Source organism: Ochotona curzoniae, unplaced genomic scaffold (genome assembly GCF_017591425.1).
Source record: "Ochotona curzoniae isolate NIBS_2020 unplaced genomic scaffold, NIBS_Ocur_1.0 contig_908, whole genome shotgun sequence".
NCBI classification, from domain to species: domain Eukaryota; kingdom Metazoa; phylum Chordata; class Mammalia; order Lagomorpha; family Ochotonidae; genus Ochotona; species Ochotona curzoniae.
In genome coordinates this window covers 21,211,991-21,232,229 of record NW_024466607.1, presented here as the reverse complement: position 1 = coordinate 21,232,229, position 20,239 = coordinate 21,211,991, and the positions used below count along the sequence as shown (strand labels likewise).

The following is a 20,239-nucleotide window of genomic DNA, read 5'->3' as shown; positions in this document are numbered from 1 at the left end:
TCGACATTTCTGCTAGTACATTATCTGGAAAATCTGATGAAAGAAAATTAGTGCAACGGCTGTGTCAAGTCTGATGCAGAAGGTTTGGTTCTGACAATGTGATTAGAAATAAATGATTGCCAGCACTTCACCTTTCCCAAGGATCCACAGAGTTGGTATAGGGGTAGGAGCAGCGCATCAAGAACTTCAACGACGTTTATGTACAAGTTGTATTTATTTTTTATAATAAATACAACTTGTTAAAAAAATAAATACAACTTGTTAACCTATCTGGATACTAGAAATTTTACCAGAACATCTGGCAGTTCACAACATTTTATTTCCTGATAACTCTGAAATACCTCTATACAATCTATCAAATGTAAGGACTTAGGACGTATAATGTATGATTGTTTATTTTTTCTGATCAGAGTTCCGTCTATCCAGCCTTGGCTTTAATGTAAGATCTATATGCCTTTTTTTTTATGGGTATGAATAATTTAGTCACAATTTTTTTCTTTCAAAATGTGTTCATCCTTTTTTGAGAATTTTGGTTTTCTCTCAAGAGACCTACCACTGTGTCTTAAAAATAAACAAAAACCAAATTTTAAGAAGGAAAAATAAATATATTTTGCAAAGTAATCAGATGGTAGCTTTTATTTTGGGTTAGTGAGAGCTCTCGTTCACTGACTTACTCCCTAAACGCCTGCCAGTTGGTCGCAAAGCCTCAAGCCAGCGGCAGGAACTCAACTGACCAGGGCTGTCCCTACTGTCCCCTGCGTTCTGTATGGAGTGGGAGGCCAGAATCAGGATCTGGGTATCAAACTCAGGCCATCAGGCTGGGCACTCACCCCTCCAAACTCGTGCCTTACACAAACACAAAAAGTTGAAGGCACAGGGTTCTTTTGTTTTAGCAATATCAACTTTACATTTATAGCTTTTCCAAACAAGATCCCTAAAAACTGCTACCTTAATTCTATTAAGTTCTTCTAAGTTTGATCTGAAGTGCATGTAAACTTTCTCAAATTTATAAGCATTTGATGGTGACCAAAATATCAGTAGTACAGGCAACTTCATCAAAATAGTTATGACGCAGATTTAAGGGTTTTCAGATTAAGCAATCCGCAGTAAGCACTTGTGAGGCGAGTCAGCTAGAAATAAAACAGCTGAAGGACTACAGATGCATGGTGGCAAAGCCCTGCGCTGGTGAGGTTGAAGGCTGGACGCCAGGGCCACTGCGAATCACACCTGCTGTTAACGTTTGCCTTCACATTTTCATTTTCCTGCGTGGAATGTTAGCTGTATACACAGGGTTGCCCTGTGACTCAAACTATAATGCTGAATGAAGTCTCGCAAAAGAGATTTTTATATCAGACACATTCAAAAAGCTCTACCGTCCCCCTTTTGCTTATTTATGAAAACAGACAATTCTGGAAATGTTCTTAGCGCAGAAATGCTCAGTGGTTCATCATTTGAATCCCACGTCAGCAGGCAGTTTCTTATGGCACGACATTTTCTAATATAGCTGAAGACCCTGTTGATTGGGGAGCACATTTCATGGGCCAGAATTAGATAGCACTGAGATCAAGCTGATTCTGTTGCTCCTTGATCTGAATGCTGAAATGTGCTTGCATCCTAAAAATGAAAACAAGCCGAGCACCAAAAGGAATGTTATGTCCATTTATACCATATTCTGAACACGATAATTATAAAAACAAAATACATTGTTGATTACAAAGAAGCAGCAGTAACAGTTGGTGATAGTATGTTCTAATCTTTTGTTAAAACCCTTGACACTGTATTAAATGCCATCCAGACTGAGGCAGAGCTAGACCCTAATGTTATTCCTTCCATGTGTTGGAATTTGGGTCTCTCACCTGAACCTACATGCATTTCTTCCCTAACTGTATAAACATGATTCCGTTTGAAATGTTATGAAAGAAAAATTGTAAGATCTTTGAAACTGTTAAAAAAGAATTCTTAATTATTGGCTTAAAAAAATCACAAAAATGTAGGCAAAATTCCACTTTCTTCTTACTAGTCATAAATACATTTGGGGAAAGACGAGTAGGGAAGGTATACACTGCCAGCATAGGCAACCCCGCGGGGAGCCACCTGCAACGTTGGGTGTAACTCTTCTACCTTAGTGTCCCTGGGAGGGTCACACAGAAACTGTGATTAACATTTTTCTACCAAAGTAATTAACTTCCTTTTCAGACTTAACAAAGAAATTCCACTGAACACAAATCTATTTCCATTTTAAGTCACATACAAGTGCTATATGATCAGAAGGATGGGAGACGCTAGGTAAGGCCTGGTGGGTAGTGACTTCTTCGTGACTAGGCAGTGGAATCACCTGTTCGACTTCCAAAGCATTGGCGTCAATGAAAATGTAATCCAGACACCCATGAAAGCCGCCCACATAGTTTGTGTAGGCGGGCTCGCCGCAGGCACTCCTGAGCTTGAAGAGATGTGTAAGGGCCATGTTGCACCTCTCCTCCTCTCCATTGGAAGTCCAGTCTTCATGATCCTCTGGAATGCTGCCTTTGATGACAAAGTGATACATCCCTGCTGAGGGTGTACTGTTGAAGTCCCCACAAAATATAACTGGTATGCCAGGGTACAATTCACATGAAACATGTCTGATGTGAGCCAAGGCCACTGCCATTTGAATGAGACGAATGTATCCACCTGTGAACATAAAATCCATTATTGTAGTATTACTTAGTTATCTCTCAGGGGTAGGGAACCTTTATTCTGCCAAGGACCATTTGGATATTTATGTCCTCATGTGCGAGCCACACAAAATGATCAACTTAAAAACTGGCCTGCTACTGATGTATTGAATTTTGAATCCTGTCTTGCAGTTGTCTTGGCAGGCTCAGACCAAATGATTTTGCAGGCCTTATTCAGCTCTTGGGCCAGAAGTTCCCCATCCCTGCTTTAGATTATGAAACAAGTGAAAATCAAAAAATCTATGGTAGCTAGGTGACATTTATGACATGTATTAAGCCACCGTATGAACAAATAAAACCTACCTTTTGGATGCCAGTACAAATGAGTGTTGGCCACACATATCTTCTTCGAAGAATCCTGTGTAGACTGAAGAACTGAAACCTAAAACAAAGTGCCAGGAGTTCAGCTGGTGTCTACCAGTGCCCACTTTTTAACCTATGACTCTGTGATGAAAACATTATTCTCTATCTAACCTTTGCTACATGAAGACTGAAATCATGAAATTTCATTCGTTATCAAAATTTCAGGATGTGCATAGGTCAGTGTAACATGTTGCACTCATAGCCCGACATACAAACATACAAAAACACAAAGCTGGGGACAGAGCTTCAAGCCGGAAGTGCAGGGTCTGGAGTCGGAGACCCAGGTTTGAACACCTGCTGTCAACTGGGAGACTTCCAAGACGAAGCCATTCATCCTGCAGGGGATCCTTGTGCGGATTTAATTAAAGAAGCTTACATGTAAGTGCAAGAAACCTAGCAGGTGCTTAAACAGGGAAGAAAAACGTCGGTAGCAAGTCCTTGCGCCTGCAGTTTTCTTGTGTTTCCCAGGAGTCCATCTCACTGGGTTGTAAGTCCCTGACTGGCAGCGGGCAACCTGCAGCGTGGTGAGCACACAACAGGTGTCCCGGAAGAGTTTGCGGAGCCAAGGAGTACTGAACTTGACGCCCTAGAGCCAAGCGCCATCACACCTGTCCATCAAATCTACTTAGTTTCAGTTCAATGACAACCTCTGCCTCCACCCCCTACCCGGTGCGCCTTCCTGCTCCCCGGCCCCCCGACTCCCGGGCGAACTCTTTTACCTGAAGGACAGACGATCTCTGCAGCACCTTCTCCTGCGCCCGCGGGTACAAAGCCAGCTTCTCCAGCAGTTCTCTGTGTAAGGGGTCAGACTCCAGGGCTTCGTGGAAGGAAATATCGTGCTGGCTCAAGAGGCGGAACTTGGACTTGCGGTAGAAGGTGGCCAAGCCTTCGTGCTGCTTGATTCGAAACACACCCTCCAGCCCGAAGGCCTCGAGGGCGGGGACCAAGCTGTCAGCGAAGACGGCCTTGTCCACCTCCTGCAGACAGACGAGGTCGGCGTTGTAGCCCGTGAGCTCCTTCTGGATGAGGTTCTGGCGGTAGTCGAGCTCCAGGGCGTAGGGCGCACAGTACGGGTACAGCACGGTCCGCGAGAACTCGGTCTGGGCGTAAGTGTCCGCCAGGATGTTGTAGGAGACGGTGCGGATGCGCGCGGCCTCTGTCACCTTCTTGGTGTAGAGATGCCGATGGTCAAAAGTGCAGGTGCCAGGCCCGGCCTCCACCGGACACACGCTTTCCAACTCGCGGCTCGGCCCGAAGCGCTGCCCATTGCCTGGGGTGCACTGAAGCTTGAGCCGGAGCCCGATGTCGGCATTGGAAGGGATGTAGACGCGCGCGTCCACACCCGTCTCTGTCCAAGTGGCAGACCCTGAGGGAGAGGAGGAGGAAGGGGCAGACGAGGCCGAAGAGCCACTGTCCTGGGCTTCCGGCGCTCCAGGTTTGGCTTCCTTGTACCAGCGGAAGAGGGAGCTGGCAGGATCCCCAAATTCGAGGCTGAGCTTGGGGCACACCGGGAAGCCAGCCATGATGTAGCGCGGCAGCTGCAGCTCGGTGAAGGCGGGCGGGTTGCGCTCCACTTTGTACTTGACATCACCGATCTGCAGCACCGCGCCGTCCTGCCAGGCGTCCACGTTGAGCACGTCCTCGGCCACTGCCTCCTCCCGGTAGTACAGCCTCACCACGGGCTCGCAGGCCGCTGCCGGCTCGGGGCCCGCACACGCCGCGCCGCCGCCCGCGTTCGGCCGGTTCTTTCTACTCTTTTTGGCCGCGGCCGCCTTGGCGTGGCCCTTGAGGGCGTTGGTGGCGATCCGACTGAGGGCCCGGCCCAGCGGCTCGCTCTGATCGCGCTGCATGTTTTTGTGGCTGCCGTCGGCCAGCGCGAACGACAGGCTCAGCTTGGGCTCCGAGGGCACGCAGCGCACCACCGCGCGCTCCATCGCGCCCGCCGCCGTCTCGGTCGCCGCCTCGGCCCGGCTGCGCCGCCCCACGACCGTCCGCACCCCACGAAGCGCGGCGCGAGCTCTTGGGAGCCTCCACATGAACCTGGCGGCCCCGAAGCAGACAAGGCGGGCTCAGGCGCCGAGCGAGGAGCCCCGGGCGCCGGCTGGAGAGCCCATTCAGAGCCGGCGACTTCCGCTCCGGGAAGAGAAGCAGCGCGGTGCTGCTACCTCGCAGTTTCGCCAGACTCGCTTAGCTGAACTTTTCTTTCTGTGGTCGCTCCTGTCTCTGAATTCACCAAACTTCATTTTCATCCGCAACCTGACCCAGCATGAGGGAGGCTTGAAGAAAATGCAAGGGTGCCAGAGGAAACTATGGGAACTCCGGGAGTTTGTTGAAAGTGCGGGTCTGGAACACAAAGGAAGGCGCGCCAGGCCGGACGTGGCTGGGCTAGCGTCACGCGTTGCGTGGCGTTGCTTCGTTCCGCGTCAGTGTGAGCTGCCGCGCTGCTCGCTCGGCCCCAGCCTGGGCGGCTCCCGGGAGTGGCAGAGCTCTCCACCCGGATTCCCGGCTCGGCTCCCGGCGTGGCCAGCCGGTGCCATGGCCTCTCCGCCCTCCTTCCGAATCGCGCCTTTCCCAGGTGCAGTGGGGTCATCGCAGACCCAGCCGGCGTCTACGCGTGGAGCCGAGCCTTTGTGATCGTTAATATTAACGAACAGTATATAGTGACTCCCCTTTAGTGAGTGCTGACTCAACCCCGAATGGTGAGGGAGGTTCCGGACCCGAATAAGAGCTAGAGTGACCTGCGTGAAAGGTCACCCTGCCGGTGACCTGACAAATGGTGGGAAGCCGTTCAGTCAGTGGAGGGGCAAGGGAGAACCTTTTTGGAGTATCTAGATGTTGGCACCTAAGAAGACTCGTTCCGCCTCCCCTTATCCCCCACCCCTTTGAATTTAAAAGATTATCCCAAGAAATACTGAATGGCTTATCTGAAATCCGGATGTAGCTGGGCGTCTTGCGTCTTATTTCTAGTTCTGAAGACCTGGATGGGCTCGGGGAACTTGGCTTGCAGCGCAGGAACAGTGTGGACTGTGAGGAGTGTCGAGAACCGTGGGTGATACGTTGTACTTTCCTCCCACGAGTTACCGGCACGGACAGTGCATCTACAAGTTACCTGATAAAATGTGTATCCAGAAGATGTAAAAAACCCTCCCAACTCAGATAACACAATTTAAAGATGGAGAAAAGGTGTTTTTGTTTTGTTTTGTTTGTGTTTTTTTTTTTTTTTTTAGATTTATTCAATTATTTGAAAGGCAGCGAGAGAGAGAAAAAGATGGCTCAGTCCCCAAAGGTGAGAGCTGGGCCGGTCTGCAGCCAGAAGCTAACTCTGTCAGGGTGATCTACACAAGACAGCGGCTGGCCCAAGAAGCCCAGGAATAAAAACCGGTGCGAGGAGCTCAGTGGTTTCCTCACTGTCCCCACCACATCCCTGCCCCTGCTTTTATAAATATGTACTTTGTGTCTCCGTCTCGAGTGGCACGCTCCCTTTTCAGCAGGGTTTATGTTGCGCAGGTTATGGCAGAGTTTTTCATTGGAAGCAGAACAGCCAAGACTTGAACCGCCTTCCATAGGGGATGCAGTGTCCCAGGTGGTGGCTTAATGTGCTGCGCCACAACCCTAGCCTCTGTATGGCCTTATTTATATAAAATTCCTAGAAATTACAATGCTAGAACAACCAAAGGCTACTCAGTAGTGTCCCTGGATCTCGAGGTAGGCATGGGAACTGCCCTAAAGACCTTTCTTCAGGGATGGAAATGTATTAGATCTTGGCAATTGTAACACAACTCAATAAACTTACTAAAATCATTGTATTGGACTCAATTGTATTCTTATAAGTGGTGTTATGGTACATAAAGTTGCTTTAAGATAACACATAGTTCAGAACTGGTGTTATGGTATAGGAGGCACCCCATAAGGATATTGTTTTTTTTTTTTTAAAGGTTTATTTGTTTATTGGAAAGTCAGATATACAGAGAGGAGGAGAGACAGAGAGGAAGATCTTCCGTCTGAATATTCACTCCCCAAGTGAGTGCAACAGCCGATGCTATGCCAGGATCCAGGAAGTTTTTTCTGGGTCTCCCACACAGGTGCAGGGTCCCAAGGCTTTGGGCCATCCTTGACTGTTTTCCCAGGCCACAAGCAGGGAGCTGGATGGGAAGTAGAGCTGCTGGGATTAGAACCGGCGCCCATATGGGATCCTGGGGCGTTCAAGGCGAGGATTTTAGCTGCTAGGCTACCATGCGCTTGGCTCAGATACTGGTTTTTTGTCCCGGCAGCTCCATTTTGCATCTAGCTCCCTGCTTCTGGCATGGGAAAGCAGCAGAGAATGGCTCAAGTGCTTAAACTCATGCACCCATGTGGGAGACCTGGAAGAGACCCCTGGCTCCCTTCTTCGGACCGTCCAATGCTGGCTGGGGATTGAATCAGCAGATGGAAGATCTCTCTTTTCTGTCTCTCCTCTCTCTGTAAATTTGCCTGTCAAATATAAAAATGGCAAAAATCGTAAAATATATATACTTTGTGAGTGGCATAGTGTGTTTAATTGCCTCCTGGGATGCCAGCATCGAGTTCCAGCTGCTCCACTTCTAGCCAGCTTCTTGCTAAGGGCCTGGGAAAGCAGCAGAAGATAACCCAAGTGGGACACGTGGATGAAGCTACTGGCTCCTGGCTTGTGGCCATCTGGGGAAGTGAACCAGGGGTGGAAGATTCCTCTTTTTCTCACTCTGTGTCACCAGCTCTCTGTGTAATTCTTTCAAATAATAAGAGATGAGATCCATGACATCAGAGTCTAATCAGAGAAGCAGACCACTGGCGTGTGCAACCGAGGCGGCTACACAAGCCAGCCTAAAGTCTGTACTGCAGGTGGGATGGAGAAGCAGCCCCCAAAACTTGGTGAGGAATGGAGACACAGCTGTTGAGTTAGCCGGCCCAGCAAGACTCCCCTGGATTGGCAATTGGAAGAGCTCTCAGCTGCGGCAGGGGAGTTGTGCAACTGATTAACTGGGAGAAGGTGTGTCAATCCCACAAGGCTGCTGCCTTTCCTTTAGTCTTTGTAGTTGAGCCTAACTTAAGTGATCTCCAAAATCCCATCACAATTTTAAAAAATTTGTTTCCTACACAATGGTTTGCTTTTTCTGATTATGTTTGATTAGAACCAGAGAAGTTCCTTACAAGGTGATCTTTGTTGAAATACATCTACCAGAAGGTTTTGCTCCTTTTCCCAGAGGCAGGTAGTGTTAGTGGAGGCTGCTACAGTTGAGGGGTAGATAGTGTGCGGCTTCAAATTGCAAAATTTAGCATCTCTCTCTCGAGCAACCTCATGGTTGGTTGTCAATTAGTAAAAGAAAAAAAAAAAAGTTCCCTTCCCCTCGGGAGTCCTCATCAAGGGCAGCTGAGCGCTCGTCTTTGCCGCCTGCCCCACGCAGTCGTGGCCACGACGGTTTCCATGGCTACGACTCTGTTTCCAAACGGTAGGCGACCGCCGCTGACCTTGTCCTCGGCCCTGAGCTGGTGGCATTCTGGAAGTTTCTTCCCTCGTCACCCCTCTTCTTTTGAACTAGAGAAGTTTTGAGCAGCTTCCCTTTTGTGTGCGCGTCCTGAAAGCAGCCAGCAGCCGCGCACCTGTGCGCTGGTCTCCTGACTCCGCCCCTCCGCAGGTGATCGCAGTTTGGGCGCGGGTTGAAAAGACCCGGGCTTGCTTCTCCCAGGCAAGACTCTCTCCGTTCCCGGGCGGGCGGTCGCTGCTGGCGGGTTGGCAGTGCGGGTAAAGTTGAGTTTTTCACCCGGTGGTACTTTAGATTGGCTATGCATGAAGCAGGCTTGCGTGTGTTTGTTAGTTTCTAAGGAGGACACAAGACTAAGAAACGATACTGAAGCGTAAGAATATTAACGATGCTAACTATCCGATCTTAGGCGGGTGGGAGGGTAGGGAGTAGGGGTAGGAGAGGGGTTGTTATTCCTCATTTCTAGATTTTTCTTTTCTTTTTACTGAGGTGGTCGTTGTGATTTACCTCCAGGGAAAGCTTTGAGCTCAGGCCCAATAACGGAGTTTAAAGAACATAGTTTAGTTGATTTCAAGTCTTAAAGGAGACTGACGGACTTCATTTCTTTAGAGCGAGTGGGTGGGAGGACGGTTAACCAGAATCCCTTTGCAGGTGTCTACCCTTTAGTTTTTTTCGGATTACTATCACACTTAGGAGGAAGCTCTAGAAAAGTCTAGAATTGGGTGTTGCTGTGTATGTGTTTGTATGTGTGTAAGATGTAAATGGCATCCATATGTGTAAGTCTATGGTAGAACAGGGCTGACATTCACAATAACGGTTGAACAACTTCTCCCTAGAGTATTTTAGTCATCAAGAGTCCAAGATGTCCAATCCAGACAGAGCTGCCATCGAAGAGGAAAAGAAGGCTCTGAAGTTGAAGCTACCGCCCATCGTCCACCCTCCAAAAGACTTAGGTGTCCTCACCCCGAGCCAGTGCGAGCTGATGAGCTACCGAAGAGCCAGGGAGCAGCAAAGGACCATTAACCAGCTAGTGTAAGTGTCTGCGGCTTGGCATCCGTAACAGGGTTCAGCTGGGTAGATTGTGGGTAAAACACTTTCTTCAACTTGGGGAAACAATTGGGAAAGTGTTGATGGTAGTAAATATTTCTGTCTGAGGCATTGTTGCGCCCTGTTGAATTGCACTTCGCACAACAACCCTGAGAGGCACTGGGGGTGTCGTTGTGTGAGGGCACTGAGGCACAGAGATGCCCGGCTCACGCTGCCAGGGTTTGGGGCTGGGGAAGCTGGTTGTAGAGTTGATGGACTTGGCTTCGCGGCACTGGGCTCCCCTCCACAGACGATACCACACTCCTCTTTGAGAATAAAACCAAACGACTTCAAACAGCCTTGCAGTGAAGCACTTAGTAAAATATTTCAAAAAATACTTGTGCATAACATTTTTTTTCCATACAAAAGAAATCCTCATCCAAGACCCTTCTTCCCCACCCCACAATTTAGTGTTTAATATTTTTCTTAGTTCATTCAGTCTTGCTTATTAAATGTATTAGTTACACTAACATCAGTTTATGTACTATTAGAGGTCCCAATTCTAAAATCAGTTTATTTGTTTGAAAGGCAAAGGTCTGCTATCTGCTGGTTTACTCTCCCAAAGCGTAGCAACAGCCAGGGCTGGGCCAGGTTGAAGCCAGAAGCCTTGGACTCCGTCAGAGCCTCCTGCCGGGTGCCAAGGGCCACCAGGTAGCTGGGCCATGAACTTCTGCTTTTCTGAGGCATAGTAGGAGGGAGCTGAAAATGCAGCAGCTGGGACTCAACCAACAGTCATCCCACACAGATGGGATACAAGTGCCCCAGGCAGCAGCTTAACCCATGGGGTACAGTGCCGGCCCCTAATGAAGATGCTTTACCCACAGCTTTCCCACAACTTGGTGTTTCCATTCTTTTAGAGTGTAGCCAGGTGTGCCAGACTGACTGACCATAGCCACTCAACACTTCTCACTATCTCAAGTTGCCATGTTCGATGCCTTGGAGTTTTCTGTGAATATCTTACACTTTTCGCAGATTAGAGATGATCCGGGCAGTCTCTTCTCTGGCCCTGCCTCACTGTGGACTTTAGCTTTTCAAGCTTCATAGACCAGCTTTTCTTGAAAGCCTTCTCTGAACCCCTTTCGAGCTACCTTAACCTTTCTGCATCCGTTTTCTCTTCCCTCAGTTTATTTAACAGATGGTGAGCATATGTTGTTACCCCAAAACTGTGCTTGTTACTGGGGAGGCCCTAGAATATGCAATCGAAAAAACTATCTTTAAGAGGTTTGGGTGTGGGTTTGCCATTGCGGTGCACTGGGTGAAGCTGCCACCTGTAACACTGGCATCCTAAATGGGCACCAGTTCAAGTCCTGGTTGTTTGTTTCAGATCCAGATCCCTGCTTATGCACCAGAGAAAGAAGCAAAGATAGCATAGGTGCTTGGGCCCTTGGATGCACGTGGAAAGGGGATGAAATGCCTGGTTTCCTTGTGGCCATTTGGGGAGTGAACTGGCAAATGGAAACTCTGATTTTCTGTACTCTGGCTTTAAGAGTACAGACTTTAGAGGTTTTTGTGCTCCTGGGAGGAGACACAGGAGGAAAAGGCAGCAGATATTAACCTTCTGGGTGGTGGTGGGCACTCCGGAGAGTGGAATAGAGACAGGCAGGAATGGAGACTAGACAGAGAATCCTGTAAAGACGGTGTTGAAGTAGGGATCTTTAAAGAATGGGAGGAATCCTCCTTTAAATAAACAGGAAAAAGAAAAGCAATAGCCTAGCAAAGGGATAGTCCTGCTGTATGAATGCTTTATTGCGTCCTAGGAATTGTCAACGGCCACTGCCCCTAGGGTGTCAAGAGCCTGGGACTGTGTCCTATCTGATGGAGAGGGGGTTGGGTGGAGCTTTCTAGAATGTGATGAGATACTTGGGTTTTTATGAAGGACACTGAGGTGACTGAAATGTTGGAAGCAGAGGCAGGAAACTCTTCACATTCTAAAAAGCATTGACTGCTGAGAAGAGTGAGGTGAAGGGAAGGCGGCCATGGAAGGAAATCAGGAGCCAGGCTGGGGCTACTGTAGTAGCTCCCAAGCAGATCCCGTGAGGGCTTGGATAAGACGGGGAGGGGCAGTGGAGGAGGAGAGTGATAGATGTCTAACATGTCTTGGGGAGCCAGAATCGATGGATTTGGCTGTGGGATTGGCTTTGGTAGCCAGTAGATGGTGGTGTAGTGCATAGAGATCGGAAGTCTGTGAGGCAGGGATCAGAAGCAATTATTCTTGTCTGGGGCTGAGGTGCCGACATAGTGGTTTAGGGTAAATGTGCTAATAGGCAGTTAGCCATTGAAGAAAAAAGCTAAAATTAGAGGTAGAAATGTGCGAATCATAGCCTTTAGGTGATTTTTGAAGCTGTGGGGAAGGCCCAGCGTGGTAGCCTAGTAGCTAAAGTCCTTGTCTTGCATGTGCCAGGATCCCATAGTGGCACCAGTTTGTTTCCTGGGTACTCCACTTCCCTGCTTGTTGCCTGGGAAAGCAGTAGAGAACGGCACAAAGCCTTGGAACCCTGTGCCTGGCTTTCTCCTGCACCTGAATTGTCGTTAAGGAGAAAGATGACAGCACAAAGCACTGTGTCCGGCACTGCGGCACTGTGAGTGAGCGAGTGAGCGAATGAATGAAAGAATGCAGGTTTTTTAGTTTTTCTATTGGAAAGGCAGGTATATAGAAAGATTTTGCAGAGAGGAAGCTCTTCCATCCACTGGTCCACTCCCCAACTGGCTCTAGCGGCCAAAGCTGAGATGACCCAAAGTCAGAAGCCAGGAGCCTCTCCTGGGTCTCAAAGTTTGAAAGAAACAATCTTGCTTTACAAAGATGTGCTCCACTTTGTTCTGTAGTGGAGGGCTATATTGCAGCTGAGATTAGGATTGCCATGCATTTTCATTCCATTGCATTTGGAATGAAAAGTTGTTCTGGAAGCGCATCTTTGACCGTGAAACTGGAACTGCTCTGTCGGCCTCCTAGCTTTCTCCTGGGCAAGGAGAACGCACACTTCCTAGTTCTGAAGGTTGGATGTGGATTGGACAGAAGGAGCCCTCTGCTGCAATCTGTCCCCGGGAATACCTGCCTGAACCCAATCGTTTAGTAGAATCAGGAGCTTTATTCTTTTTCCTAAACATTTATTTATGTTTATTGGAGAGGCAGATCTGTTTGCTGCTTCACTCCCCAGATGGCTGCAGTGGCTGGAGCCAGGAGCGTCCTCTGGGTCTCCCATGTGGGTGTGGGGGCCAAAGGTCTTGGGCCATCTTTTTCTGCTTTCCCAGGCATGTCAGGGAGCTAAAAGCATTTGGTCCTGAAATCGGCACCCATATGGGACGCCAGCATTGCAAGTGCAAGTTTAGCAAATCAGTAACTTCCTGGTTATTTCCTTCTCCGTTGACTCAGGCAATGTCAGTTTTACTATTTTTCTTTCACTGAATGTGGCATCTCACACTGTCTTCTGAAACTGCCCAGTTTTCACTTTTTTTTTAACGGTTATTATGCAAAGTAGTAAGAGTGAAAAACCTAATTCCTGCCTTTTCCCAGCTGTTTGTTTATTCCCTGCAGGAGGAAGCATACTCCAGAAACTGGCTCTCTGTTACAAGGTGGCATTTCTGTGTGAACCGATCCAGGGAGCCGGGCATGTTTCTGCTGGGATAACAACAGTGTAGCTCTGCCCAAGACTGGTACCAGTTAGTGTGCCAAGGGAGGTTCCATTCTCCTCCATTGCTGAGAGCAGTGCTGTTCAGAGATGTGTTGGAGGCGCGTCTCCTGACAGTTTGGTCTAAGCCACGCCTGGCTGTTATGTGCGCTTGGGGGATGAACCAGCAGATTTTAAAATCTCAACCTCTGTGTTTCTTTGCCTTTCAAAACAAAATTATAGATAATTTTTTTAAAAAATCCTCTTAAAAACTTGAGCCAATGATGGGCTGCCTCAGGAAGTGATGAATGGTATCCATGCATTTCACATTGTTGAGGTGTTTGTGGATCTGATGAAGTACTGAGCTGGCTGTGCAAGGTCCTTCTCAAACCCACCCCTCAGATCATTCATTTCACATGTGTTTAGTAAGCACCCTGAGGGAGACTAGACAAATGTCGCCGCCCATCCCTTTTGGCATTCCTTTGATTCTGCTCTGACTTCTCTCACGGGTCTGCCATGTTCCTTCTGTTGTTGCCTTCCTTCATTTCAACCCTTGGCCCCTCTGGTCTTCTTGCTCAGAGTGTGTGCTGCCTTCTTGGGTCATCTATTCCACTGCAGCAGCGTGATGTGGTAGACATCAACCAGTGTGTGTGAGAGGAGTCAGATGAACAGGGAATGTGTATAAGGAATGTGGAAGCAGGCCTGGGAAGCCGACCAGTATCTGCATCATCAACAGTTCACCCTTGTTTGGTAATGTTGTCAGGTGGGTCCCAGCCTGCTGGGTTGGAAGGCAGCTGAACCCACCCAACAAAGTCACCAATGGGGCTGCCAGGACCAAGAATGGTGTGCTGATGAAGTTCTGGGAGGAAACTCTTCACCCAGGACAGGAAGCAGGGAGGAGAAATGATGGGCCCATACCTGTATCTTTAAAACAATTCAGATTGTAATAATTTCTGCTACCATCATCATAAGCGGGTCATACCTTTTCCTAATTAAACATTTCAGAATTGACAGAGCCAAAGGCAACTTAGATACAACCCTTGCTAAGAGGACCCCTGTGCTGCCGGAGATCGACTACCCTCCAACTGTAAGTCTGTCCTCTGACGTTCTCAGTCCTCAGTTGGTCTCAGTGTAACCAATATTGAAAAAAGAGTAATAGAATACGTGCTTCAGAATTGTTTTTCATGCTGTAAAAAATGAATTACTTTACATTTTTTCTTCTTTAATTATGCCTTTTTTTTTTTTTAACAGATGACCAGTGAGCTGAAGAAGAGAGGGGTGAGTTGGCTTATTTTTCTTGTCTTGAAAATGTACAGAGAAATTATTACAAGCTAGATCCATCTAAGACAAGGATTGTTTCATTCTACAGAAAAAAAAAAAAAATTTAGAAACAGACTTTTAGTTCCTTACCCAGGAGGAGAGACCTGTCGTAGGTGGCAATATGGGCTTTAGGAGTAATACTTTTATTATCATTCATTATCTGAGGATTACTGGTATAAATATTTCAGTTCTTCTGATTAAAAAAATACTGTTGTTTATATTTTTAAAAAATTCTAAAGAAAATGCTGCTTGTTTTGTTATTTGGGCAGTAATTGATACCTAAATGTGGTAGCTTTTTAGCTACTAAACAAATGTGCACTGAGAATCTGGCTTGTGCTGGACACAAACCACCCCCAAGTCAGTAATAAATATTTTTGAAATGTTTTTATTAATATAAAAAAACATATTACAAGCAGTTCATAGACACGATTCTAAGAATACAGTGATGTGACCCTCCCTTCCCTCATCCTTCTTTCATCCTTTCTTTTATTTGACTTAGTAATAAATACCTACTGTGTGACTGCTTAGACTATGAAACACATCTGTGTCCATGAGGGGATCTTCTTCAAAAAGTTCATGGAAATGCTGAACAAATATGCACAGATTTTTTTTTTAACCAAAACCAACCTAGTTTTAAAATTTATTTTCCATGAATGTGTTAAGTGTATTCATGTGTGTTGAGCATTCTAGCTGTTTGTCCACAGTTCTTGCTTTCCTAGTGTGTTTCAGGGTAGAACCTACTGTGCTGGGCAGCCTGGCTTCCGAGAACCTGTCACTGTTGACATTGTCGCTGCCAGTTGGCTTAGCCATAGGGCATTGTTTAGTACTTTTGCGGGACCTGTGCATGAATTTTCAGAAACATGTCCTTTTGAAATAACTAGATACATAAGTTAGTGGAGCAGAAAAGATAATTCACAACTGGACCTCACCAAGGTCAGCCAGCGTTTGGTTTATTCTATAGGGTTAGGATAGCTTTCAACAAACAGGAGGGAGCAAAGGGACACCCATAAAAACAGATCCAATAAAAAAAAAAAACCAGACTAAACCTCACACTTTTGACAAAAATTAAGGGACAAAGTGATTTTGGTTTTAAGTTCAACTCAGAAGATTATTTTCAAAATTATGAGAGAAGAGAGAAGACAAATTCAAGACTTTGAAGTTTTAGGGGAAAAAACCCACAGGGTTAGTCAAACAGCCTAGGGGTAAAATCATCCTATTTGACTAGAGCAGTAACAAGAGAAAAAGAGAAAGTGTTAGATTCGGTGTGTTTTGGAAGTAGAGCTGACAGGACTTCTGGCAGAGTTGTGGTAGAGGGCGAAGAAAAGCGGTGCCAAGGACAACTCTTGCTTTGGTCCTGATTTTACAGAGTGATGGGTAGTGTTTATTAAGATGATTACAAAGCAGGTGAAGGAGTTGGAAGTCAAAGTGTTTGCTTGGATGGTCCTGGAGGTTTCAGGGAGAACTCGGTTGTAAAGGCATAGACTCAAAACATAGCAACTTCCGCAGATGGCATCGCCGTCACGGAACAAGTCCAGGCCTTGCAGAGAATAAGAAGTGACCGGGTTTGTTTCTAGATCCTCATCAGTCTGTTGATGTGAGGAGAGATTGGGGACCACTCAGGATCAAGCAGCACGTTAATGGGGAAACCATAGAAAATGAGTCCTTAAGAATTTTGTCGTGAGCAACCAGTTAAAACAATTGAAACAAAAGTCTAATGAATCCATTTTAAAAATATTTAAAGTATTTTCATATTTACAGAGAAACTGTAAAAAAAAAAAAAAAACGAACTAAATTTGCTTATCTTGTTCCAACAATGTTAACATCCTTGCCTGAACCAATGATTGCTATGGTGACCGTCAATAGTGATTTTTTCCATCGTTGTATATTTTCTAGATGAGATTTTGTGGTAAGGAAGACCTTGATGAATCTTTCTCTTCTTTCTCTTCCTTCCGTCCTTCCTTTTCATTACATAGTTGATCAGGGTGGAAAGGATCCAGGTAGTTAGGCGAAAGTAGGTGAGACCATTGTTTCCAATTGTTCTTGTTCTTTCTTCCTGTTTCTGGGGGAAGGGAGGGATAAAGGGAGAAACCGCACCCAGCTGCTGCACTTTCCCAGTACCCAGAGATGGGGAATGGCCGCCCACTATCAACCCAGGGTCCCCAGTGGACAGCATAGAACTTGATCTTTTTTCCTTATTCATTTGCTCAGTCATATCAATGCGGGTCACAGGTTTTTGTTCAGCCATTGACTTACAACCTGAGGATGATCGGGGCTTAGGTGATCAGTTGTCCCAGGTTTGACCAGTGAGAGTGCTGCTGCTGCTTCCCCTCCGTGCCCCAAATCTACATCACCCATCTTTCTTTGAGTACTTACCTACTCTCGGCTACAGTCAGGTATTCCTGGTTCCCTTTTGTATACATTCTTTTCTAGCCCTGAGCTCAACTCTTTCTCCAAGGATTCCATGGGCCTTGAAGGGGAGAATGATGCGTCAGACTCACAATACAGATATCGTGCTGAGAAGTCATTGATTCTGGGTGTTCTCAGCAAAAACTTCCAAGAGCTTATTCTCTATCTGTGATTTATCTGTCTAACCAGCTAGTTGTAGTATCTGTCTTAGCAATCACACTGATGCCTCCTATTCAAATTTAGCACCACAGGATTTATTTTAGTTTTCTGCAGCTGTGAGGCATCTGGCTTTCATTGACCAAGATACATTTATTTATTTTGTTAAATCCTAGAACATACAGAGTTTCAAGGTTGCTATGCATACCACTTTAAATACAAACACATTCACTGTGGTTCAGTAATTGCCTGTAGCTTTTTTTCTTACACAATGGAATGGTATTTATTTTTAATGTTTACATAGTTGATCAGGGTGGGAAGGGTGAAGGAGTACGGGAACATGGGTGAGACCATTGTTTCCATGTTTTCTTTTTTCATTCTGTATCTGGGGGAAGGGGAGGGTTAAGGAGAGAAACTACACCCAGCCTCCCAACTGCCCCAGTACCTGGGCCTTTTAAAGTCTTATTTTAAAAAAAAAATTCAGCCTTAGAGTATATAGTCAAGATATTGTGTTCAAAAGCCATTGGAGGAAAGCGAGTAGTGCCACGGTAGTGCTGTGGCAGAGCTGCCTGAGTTTGTGCCTGCAGCGCCAGGATCTCACGTGGGTACCTGTTCAAGTCCTGGTGGCTCCACTTCTGATTCAGTTCCCTGCTGGTGGCCTGGGAAGGTAGCCAAGAGGGACCCAAGTCTTTGGGTCTCTGCACCCATGTGGAAGAACCTGATGAAGCTGCTGGTTCCTGGCCTGGGACCTGCCCAGCTCCTGCCATTGTGGCCATTTGGGGAGTGAGCCAGCAGATGTAGCAGCATCTCTCACTCGTCCTATCTATCCTCTTCTCTATAGCACAGCCATCTAGCACATAGCACCTTGGGGAGGCTTAAATCTGCCTTTTCTAATTATGAGTGAAAACAAACATCTCTGTATGGGGTTACAAGCCATTTTTATAAGATTGTTTTGATGAAATGTTAGTTCTTATCTTGTGCCCATCCTTCTACTGTTTTTAATCTTATTTTCCCCTGAACATTAAATCTGGCTAAATACATGCAATGTAAAATGTACTGTGTCAGGACACAGTTCAGTAGTGTTAAGCATTTCACATTGTTGTGCAACTAATTTTTAGAATATTTCATCTTGCAAAACTGAAACTACACTTACTGAATAATACCTCCCTATTTCCTCCTCCCCTCCACACCCACCCTGGCTGTTGCATTCTGCTCTGTTTTTGTGAGTTAAAGGCCTCTGTGAGTGGAAGCATTACAGCATTTGTTCTGTATCATAGATATGCTGTACTTAGCATAATGTACTCTAGGTTTGCTCATCCCCTATGTTCTGAAAAATTTCTTTACGCTTTACCTGAAATACGTGTTGCAAATACCTTCTCCCACTTTGCCAATATTTTTGCCATTTTCATTTTGATGTCATTCATTTCAACTTACCTATCACCTTTTCCTTTTTTTTTTTCTTTTTTGTATTGGAAATTTGTACTGTAGCTAGAACTTTCTAGCAAGTCTTTTTTTTTTTTTCAGAAAGGTGTTTTTGTTTTTTGTTTTTACAGTTTTACTTCCCATGAAAATATTTGCCAGTTGCTGTAGGTAAAATCACAGTCACATCTTGCTTGCCTTGGCTCTCTGCTGGCACCGGTGTTGGTCTTGGCAGTTTCCCCGACTCTATCCATCCTGTTCCTGGGTTCCTTTCACTCTCTTCTCAAAGTCTTTTTCTCACACAGGCCGGGTCTTGCAAGTCTTTGTTTGGGTTCATTTTTCTTTTTCCAGCATACCTCAAGGAGTCTTGAATCATGCCAAGGCCTGTTGTCTTGGTGAATTCCAAATCCAAATATGAAGGTGACACTGGGAGTGGTCTTGTACATTTTGGATAATTTTTTTCTGGAACTTCTGTCTTTGATGTGGTCACCTTCCCAGGGTGAACATCCATGACCATTCGTTTCCTCTGATCGTCGGTCAGTCCCATGCTCCCTGATCTCAGAAGTTACTGTGTCATTCATGATGTCAGCTCACCCTCTTGCAACCAGGGAAGAAAACAAAGGATGTTTTTCCCAGTACTAAAATTGCAGAAGATATCATCTATGCTTCCACTTTCCCTGGTCCTCATATGTTTTCATTCTTTCAGTTAAATTGCTAATCTATTTGGGGCTTATTCTGACATAAGGTGAAAAGGCATTGATTTACTTGAAAGGCAGAGTGACAGAGGGACACACACACACACACACACACACACACACACACACACACACACACTCACACACTCAGAAGTGGAGTACCTGAGTCTGCACTGGCACTCATGGAGCGTCAGCAAGACAGCCTTACCTGATTGTGCCAGACTCCAGCCCCTAATTTTAAGTTTTCCCAGATGTCAAACCAGTTGTCCCAGAACTATTTATCGAAACTCACGTGTGTCCCAATTGCTTAAGACGGAATGTATATCATATGCTAAGCTTTCTAATATGCTAGTCTTTTGCTGGACTTTGTTCTATCTGTCCAAGTACATTTACCACACTGTTCTAATTATGCAGGCATGACAGTAGGCTTGAATGTTTCCTAGGGCTAATTTTCCAAACTGAAAACTCCATTTCCCACTGAACTTATCTGGACAATAAGACGCTGGACTTTATGCTAGGTATATGCTTGCAATGAAGGAATCTCAACTGAACTTGAACTGTGGTTATGCAGCAAGGTGGAGGAATCCACTATGGGGGGAGGGGTATGGGAGGGGTAGGAGGAATCCCCAGTGCCTATTAAACTGTATCACATAATACAATGTTAATAACAATTTAAAAAATCTGATTTTCCAATAAAAATAAATAAATCTTTAATAAAAAAAAAAACTTCATTCCTCCGGTTGCTCTCACAGCAGGTTGCTTCTCCATCAGATGTGTGTGGAGTTTTCCTCAATACTGTGATCAATGCAAGAGTTCTACAGTGGATGCCTTTTGGGGACAGTGTCAGATCCTACAACTCGAGGTCTCACTTCCAAAGACTGCCTCCCTGCACTTTAGACGCCAGTCACAAGCCCCTTGTTCTTTCACCTGTGTCTAATCTACTGGCTATAGATCCGGGTTCTTACAGCTTCTTCTTT

General features: G+C 46.1%; 2 protein-coding genes and 1 pseudogene across 2 annotated transcripts in view; 1 reads left to right on the top strand and 2 right to left on the bottom strand.

The window, feature by feature from the left end:
- Window positions 1-1,645: 1,645 nt before the first annotated feature.
- PDE12 (phosphodiesterase 12) lies at window positions 1,646-5,210 on the bottom strand. Its single transcript, XM_040994687.1, has 3 exons — window positions 3,797-5,210; window positions 3,018-3,096; window positions 1,646-2,670 (listed from the first exon to the last, which is right to left on the bottom strand). Exons 1-3 carry the CDS (start codon window positions 5,111-5,113, stop codon window positions 2,228-2,230), a joined length of 1,839 nt encoding a protein of 612 aa, XP_040850621.1. The 5' UTR covers window positions 5,114-5,210; the 3' UTR covers window positions 1,646-2,227.
- A 4,219-nt stretch (window positions 5,211-9,429) lies between these two features.
- Window positions 9,430-20,239, top strand: part of DNAH12 (dynein axonemal heavy chain 12) — a 125,083-nt gene continuing 114,273 nt past the window's right edge. Inside the window, exons 1-3 of the mRNA XM_040995053.1 lie at window positions 9,430-9,607; window positions 14,272-14,353; window positions 14,518-14,544. Coding sequence (XP_040850987.1) covers window positions 9,438-9,607; window positions 14,272-14,353; window positions 14,518-14,544 — 279 coding nt within the window. The 5' untranslated portion in view covers window positions 9,430-9,437. The remainder of the gene's footprint in view (window positions 9,608-14,271; window positions 14,354-14,517; window positions 14,545-20,239) is intronic.
- On the bottom strand, window positions 18,696-19,148 carry LOC121165918 (annotated as a pseudogene).

What these genes read in the sequence shown, in the direction of transcription:
- PDE12 (XM_040994687.1), bottom strand. Translation starts at nt 5,113, where the DNA reads ATGTGGAGGCTCCCAAGAGCTCGCGCCGCGCTTCGTGGGGTGCGGACG. An exon ending in AGAGATCGTCTGTCCTTCAG is followed by an intron (nt 3,097 to 3,796) that starts GTAAAAGAGTTC and finishes ACTTTGTTTTAG; the next exon opens with GTTTCAGTTCTTCAGTCTAC. An exon ending in TTTGTACTGGCATCCAAAAG is followed by an intron (nt 2,671 to 3,017) that starts GTAGGTTTTATT and finishes TTATGTTCACAG; the next exon opens with GTGGATACATTCGTCTCATT.